This window comes from Sinocyclocheilus rhinocerous, unplaced genomic scaffold (genome assembly GCF_001515625.1).
Source record: "Sinocyclocheilus rhinocerous isolate Xijiao unplaced genomic scaffold, SAMN03320098_v1.1 scaffold1632, whole genome shotgun sequence".
Classification (NCBI taxonomy): domain Eukaryota; kingdom Metazoa; phylum Chordata; class Actinopteri; order Cypriniformes; family Cyprinidae; genus Sinocyclocheilus; species Sinocyclocheilus rhinocerous.
This window is the reverse complement of record NW_015670978.1, coordinates 398949-406292: the sequence shown is the minus strand read 5'-3', so window position 1 is coordinate 406292 and position 7344 is coordinate 398949. Positions and strand designations below refer to the sequence as shown.

At 36.0% G+C, this 7344-nt stretch overlaps 1 protein-coding gene across 1 annotated transcript in view; it reads right to left on the bottom strand.

The window, feature by feature from the left end:
* LOC107734412 (citron Rho-interacting kinase-like) overlaps positions 1–7344 on the bottom strand; it is a 101836-nt gene that overhangs the window by 67593 nt on the left and 26899 nt on the right. The window contains exons 6-7 of the mRNA XM_016546364.1: positions 2433–2538; positions 769–912 (exon numbers count right to left, since the gene is read on the bottom strand). Of these exons, the coding sequence (XP_016401850.1) occupies positions 769–912; positions 2433–2538 (250 nt within the window). The remainder of the gene's footprint in view (positions 1–768; positions 913–2432; positions 2539–7344) is intronic.

The following is a 7344-nucleotide window of genomic DNA, read 5'->3' as shown; positions in this document are numbered from 1 at the left end:
TTACGTGACATTGTTTACAAGCCGTTATATTGACGTGTTTGCGCGGCTGAAACACTGATTGAGAGATTACATGAGACAGGATACGGATTGTAAATTTGTACTCTTTCTTTTAACTTACCTTCGGATGTTTAGTCATGTTTATTTTGTGCTGAAGCTGGTATTAATGTGGAGGAGATGATCAGTTCATGTCTGTTGATCTGAGGCGCTACAGCGATCTATCACTTCACATTAAACAACGCTAAAAAATGGCATTTATTGTTTGAATACTGCAATACAATGGATGGACAGAATTTGAAATCTGTGACTTTGTTTCATATTAAAAGTACCAAAGCACAATGCTTATTGCGATATATTGGATGGGAGGTGCCCCCACGCCTTCTTTCTTTGCGTGCACATTTGGGCGGTGTTATGCAAATCTTCCCACATAGTGATGTAGATGTGTGGGGGTGTGTTAGAACGAGCCGTTTTAGGTAGGCGTGGTTGACTCTTAACTTTTATAAAGAATATCTCTTTGGATTTGAGACTTTAGTCTTTGCAACTTTACAGATCTTCTTTATGTACCAAGAGCTTGTAACACTCCAAAGAGAAAGGAAAAATTGAAATCGCATCATATGACCCCTTTAAATCAATGCATCCGTAATTTATTGGCCTCTGTGCCAAAATATCCTACTCATTTAATCCACAGACTGCTCGTCTCTATAAATAAAGTGTATTATGATTAATGAATGACTATTATTACACTAGAATGAGAGTCTGAGCGTCACTCACGCTGCATTCGGTGATGTAGGTGGCGAGGTCCTGCTCCAAGATGCTTCTCTGGGTCTCGGAGGCTTTGAGCTCCACATCCTTCTGCTGGAGGACTGACTCCAGGTCAGTCATCTTACGCTGAAACCGCGAGATCTCCTGCTCCATCTGAGCGGCCACAAACACAAGCACCAGGTCTAAATGCATTTTACAGCAGCGCTCGGACAGCGCCAACACAACCACAACCACGAGCTCACACACTAATGGCTAGACTAATCGATTCTTGGGATTTAAGAATCGATATCGTTCCGTAAAAATTACAATCGATTAATATCGAGTTATCGATACTTTTTACCCAGCCCTAGTTGACAATATCGATTTATCAGTTTAATAAACGATATTGATTCTTAAATCTTTTAGCCATTCAACAATCACAAAAACAGCTTTGTTACTTTTGATATGAAGAAGTCTGAGCTTTAAAATGGTAATTTTTGTCACAAAATTCAAACGATAAATGCACCAAATAAACCTGAATGAACATCAGAAGGTGTTGAAAGAAGCAAAACAACTTACTAAAATAAAACATTTCTCATGTAATCGATCAATCAGCGTTTCGGCCGTCAAAAGATGTCAGTAAAACAGCGCGTGTACAAAGTGTTATGTATAAAGTCACATATACCTCAGTATATATATATACTGTATACTGTAAATAAATCTTGAGGAGCATTTTGATAAATATTTGCACTATATTACATATTCATGATTTTTTTTTTACTTAACCTGTTGTTTAATATTTAATGTACGCTTAAAAACTATAGCCACTGTTTATTTCAACAATGAATTGTAGTACAAAATCATTATTCCATTAAAAAAGTATTATTCTAAATGTATTATTGTAAAAACCACCTTACGTGCAATGTAAATGTTTGTATACAAATCAGTTATTAATTGTAACCTTTAATATTACAGCAATGAACTAAATGACAGGTTTCTATGGAAGCTTATTTCCATCATGGGATTTAAAAAAAAAATTTTAAGCGGTAATTCTGATTTTTTAATCTCATAATTCTGACTTTTTTCTTGGAATTCTGAGTTTATCTCTCATAATTCAGACTTTTGTCCTGGTGATATTTTGCAAAACACACAATTCTGACTTTTCTGCTCAGAATTGCAAGATAAAAGCACAGAAATGTGCGATATAAATGCAGAATTGCGAGACAAACTCACAATTCTGAGAAGTCGGAGTTTTGAGAAACAAATGCAATTCTGAGTTTTGTGAGAAATTGCAAGGAAACATGTCTAAATTGTGAGACAAAAAAATACTTTTAAAATTTTTTATTCCATGGCAGAAACAGTCTTCCATAGGGTTCCCTGTATAGTTTGCATGTATTGTAAATGTATAATGTACCTGATGAATATCCAAATGAATCAATAACAAATCGAATCAAGATTGGAATGGAATCGGAATGCACGTTTGTGAACTGAAATCGAATCGAAGTGTGAAATCGGTCAATACCCAGCACTACAATTTGTAAACAAGTCATTTTGAAACTCTATTGTAATGTTGATCCTGGTGCAATACATCGCCATTCATTGCACATGCAATACGATGCTTGTTTGTTAATGCTTGCATTAAATAGCCCAGTTTATTACCTCAGTGTTCATTCAGACTGTTTCTGTGCTCTGACCTTGTGACATTTGTCTTGAGTGTCTTGCAGTTCTTTGCTTTTGAGGTGCAGCTTTTTTTCCATGGAGTTGGTCTTGGCAGGAGAGTTGAGCCCTGTGCCAACCGATCTGACAACACAAGGAAAAACACGCCGAATCAGAACTATAATACACATGCATATGTACAGTTATAAATCTCCATGATAAAGCCAGGAGGAGTGTGTGAGAGGTTGTGTTTTTCCTGGGAATGTAGGGAATATCACACACGCATGTCTGCTCAGCCTTTCACATTCATTACACACTCCATTAGTTTCATGTGAATTCATTCATTCAAAACCAAAGGACATCATCTTTATGTGGCGTCCATTAATTAACATGACATGAATGAGCCATGATAAAGCCAGGAGGAGTGTGTGAGAGGTTGTGTTTTTCCTGGGAATGTAGGGAATATCACACACGCATGTCTGCTCAGCCTTTCACATTCATTACACACTCCATTAGTTTCATGTGAATTAATTCATTCATTCAAAACCAAAGGACATCATCTTTATGTGGCGTCCATTAATTAACATGACATGAATGAGACGTCAGGGAACACTAACCGCAAGTGTCACAAAACCATAAACATCCACAACGAAATGAAAACGAAGTTATATTTGTCTCAGATTAGACTGACGGAGATTTGTCATAAAACGCATGCAGTTCAGCATTTGAGTTCATTAGCATGGACAGAGGGTCCACATCTTATCAAGACAATCATTCACTTTACAGTCTCTCATTTCATAATACAACGCTTCTGTCTTGCTCAGAGATCTGAACTCTGAGATCTCTGCCTCCGCCATTAGACATCGGATCATTACAGCTAAAAATGCTGAGGAGGGAAACACACACACACACACACACACACGCGCTGCTAAAGTGCTGATTATACCAGAACTCCAAACCAGGCCGTAGGGTAATAACACAATAACACTTCCATCCACGTGTGAGTTTGTTTGAGTTCTGCACGTTTTGAAATCAAATTACTGCGGTGTCCAAACTGGACCATAATCACTCATTTTAACAGCATAATTAACCTGTGCTCTTTCATCAGTGTGTCATGTAAAACAGGAAGTTGACCTCTCTTTAGGGAGTGAATAATGTGCCGAAATTAAACAAACAAATCCAGTATTTTGCAAACAAACTTGATCTGCTTTGCAAAAGAAAACTCAACTCGCAAACAAACAGAAAGCGATTGCAAATACAAAGGTCAGAGTGAGCGAAATCGCAGAGGTGTAACAAATAAACGTATTGTGCTTTACGAATATAAATACTTGAGTGTACATCATAATTCACAAATGCAATCAATCCTACGAATTGCATGTAACCTTTGAACAAATACCAAATTTAGTGCATGCAAATGCTGGTCTGTTTTGATTGTGAGACACTCGCCCTTTTAATGCGATCTCTTGGCTTGATTTTCTCTCAAATGCAGTTGAGCAACTTCCTCTTCCAAAGCAGCAGATGGCGCTATGTGTGATTTTACGGCAGTCTCCCGGAAGAAGCGCTTACTGTATCTATAATTAACCTTTCTGAGGTTTTCACAATGCCAAACCTACTTCAATATAAAAAAAATGTAAATAAAATACAATAATTTAAAGATATTAATGTGACCGATCAGTGCAAAATCAAGCGCTGAAACACGTTTATGAAAATGAGCGGTGAACAGGTGAGTTAATGTTTATAATAACCCTTTTTCAAAATGTTGATTACACGTATTGGTAGCAAGCATATCTGCACTTATTAGCACTCCAATATCTCTAGGCTATATAGCTATAGCAAACCACAACCGTGTTTTAATTAATTATAAAAAATGATTAATTATCAAAATCTAGTATAATTAGTGATTATGTGCACTGAAGTATTCTATGTCCGTTTCTGTCATTGTCCATAACAACTTAAGAACGTTTCATTTAATTAAAATAAGCGTTTCATTTTTTTTTAAGTAGGTTTGGCATTGTGAAAACCTCAGAAAGGTTAATTATAGATACAGTAAGCACTTCTCCCGGGAGACTGCCGTAAAATCAAACATAGCGCCATCTGCTGCTTTGGAAGAGGAAGTTGCTCAACTGCATTTGAGAGAAAATCAAGCCAAGAGATCGCATTAAAAGGGCGAGTGTCTCACAATCAAAACAGACCAGCATTTGCATGCACTAAATTTGGTATTTGTTCAAAGGTTACATGCAATTCGTAGGATTGATTGTATTTGTGAAATATGATATACGCTCATGTATTTATATTCGTAAAGCACAATACGTTTATTTGTTACACCTCTGCGATTTCGCTCACTCTGACCTTTGATCGCTTTCTGTTTGTTTGCGAGTCGAGTTTTCCTTTGCAAAGCAGATCAAGTTTGTTTGCAAAATACTGGATTTGTTTGTTTAATTTCGGCACATTATTCACTCCATATCTCTGCTCTTTAGATCCTGATGATATAATTCAAGCATCTACAGGGCCGTTCGCGCAGCACATGTTCCTGAATCCTGTCAGCAAAAATCAGCGCTGTGCACCAGAACCAACACGCGGCAGAAAAGCCCATTAACTGATACCTAGTTTCATGAGTAAATACATTGTGCTGCACTAAACTGTCAGTATAAATGACATACACACAGGTGTGCGCGATTCAGATTTTAATTAGAATTGAGGTTTCAAAAAGGATGCAGAACTGTAATTTAAATTTCAATTCATTGTAAATCTATTCACATTCAAATTCAAAGAAATTGGTAACTTTACAATAAGGTTCCACATGAACTAGCAATGAACAATACCTCAACAGCATTTTAATCTTAATATTAATTTCAACATTTACTAATATTTTTTATTTTAAACATTTGTAAACATTTTTAACATTTATAAAAAATGTTTAAAAATAACATTTTTTAAATCAAAAGTTGTATCTGTTAACATTAATGCATGAACAATGGACAATTGTATTATTAACTAACATTGACTAAGGTTAATAAAAGTAGTAAAAATATAAAGCTCATATTCAAAATTCATGGATTGGAAGCTAAATTAATTTTGCACTCTGATAAACCCTAAAATAAATAAATAAATGACAAAAACAAAATCATAGCTGTTAATTTAAAAAAAATGTCCAAATATAAGTCACTATTCAATGTTCGATTGACTCAAGAATTGCTGCATTCAGATCAAGTTAGTGAGTTGAACAACTAGATTAGTGAACATTTATGATGAATCAGTTGATTGGGTTTACAAATTATTATTTTATGATTTAAATTTCTATCACATAAAACTATCATATAATATAACTTCAGAACACTTTTACGTGAACTACTACGTTGACAATTTAAGTCCTTAAAAAGAACAAAAATATATGCAAACCCAAGACTGAAATTAAAAAGACTGTGGAGACAAATTAAAGTAAAACTATAATGACTGTTTCCACACAGGTTTCCCAAATACTCCTCCCACCCCTTTGACTCCGCCCTATGTCTGCCATTGGTCAGTCAAACTGATAGACTCCTCCCACACTCACTCCACCAAGTCAGAAGCTGCTGATCAATTTTTGGAAAGCAGCACAGATGCTCTTCAGGAAGCCAAAGTACCATTGGATTTCAGATTTCTCACAGAGGAAACCAAGACACAAAAAAACCGCCTAAATATAGAGAACCGACCGCCTACGACAGTATAAAAAGACATGTGAACCTCAGAACAAACCAACAAAGACAGGAAACAACTTGAGCTCCCACATGCATCATATGTCAGTGATTCAGAACTGACGAAATGTTGTCTGACGGATAAACATGTTCCAAAAATAAAGAGTGAAATCCCAGCCGCGCACAATCACAACAGACATTTCTAACGGAGACAGAGAGAGAATAAAGCAGCGGAGGGAAGATGAACCAATCACAGCAGCTCCTGAATATTTGCTCTGACCGTCGTTCTGACAGCTCGTCCGCCGAGAGTCCTGAAGACCTTTAGCTCCAGCTTAAATCCCATTACAAACAGTCAACTTTATCAATGCGCACAAACTCTTCAGTTTGTTCAGTGTTTCCTGCTAAAGGAGACGTCTGAAGATTGAGAGAAGAGCATTTTGGCCACGCTTTTCTAATTCTTTGAAGGGCTAATATGGTGTCCCTCACAATGTTTCAAAGTCCATTTCTTGAGCTTCCTCTAGATAAATTATCATCGAAGAACTTCAGAGAATAAAGAAAGACGGGCATTTACAGATGCTGTCCACTCCAACTACATCTGATGAACAGATAAACTACAGCAAAGGACTGAATAGTGTAATAATTTTGGCCAATATTGTCACAACATACCACAAACACTGTCACAATTATTTTAACATGATCACTTATTAACTTTGGAAACATCACACATTTATTGAACTTTCATTTAAAAAAAAACAAAAAAACAAACAAACAATGGATTTCCTTTCCTTTTTTATTTATATAGCAATTTTTACTAGTGGTCGACCGATATATCGGCCGATATTTGGCATTTTTCATATATCGGCCGATAAGTTTTTCTGTTTGGCCGATGTGTTCGTTTTTATTTTGATGACGCGGCAGACTTTTATTTTGACGGCGCTGAGAACGGCAGCGCCTGAGCACACAATCTCCCTCTTGTTCGCTGTTGTCGTTCAGTTCTGTCTAATATGGATAGAAGTCTATCTAATAATCAGATAGAACTGTTAAACAAAGGAATTAAAATGTATACAAAAAAGTATTATAACGATTGCTTTAATATTATTAGTAATAGAAAGACAAACATTATAATACTTTCTCATTTGCCGTCAGCATTCAGCAAATACGCATTTATATAATTTAAACAAATCTTTGAATGACTAACGAACATTTAATTTCGCAAACCTTGCAGACTTAAGCCCCGTTCACACCAAGAACGATAACTATAAAGATAACTATAAAG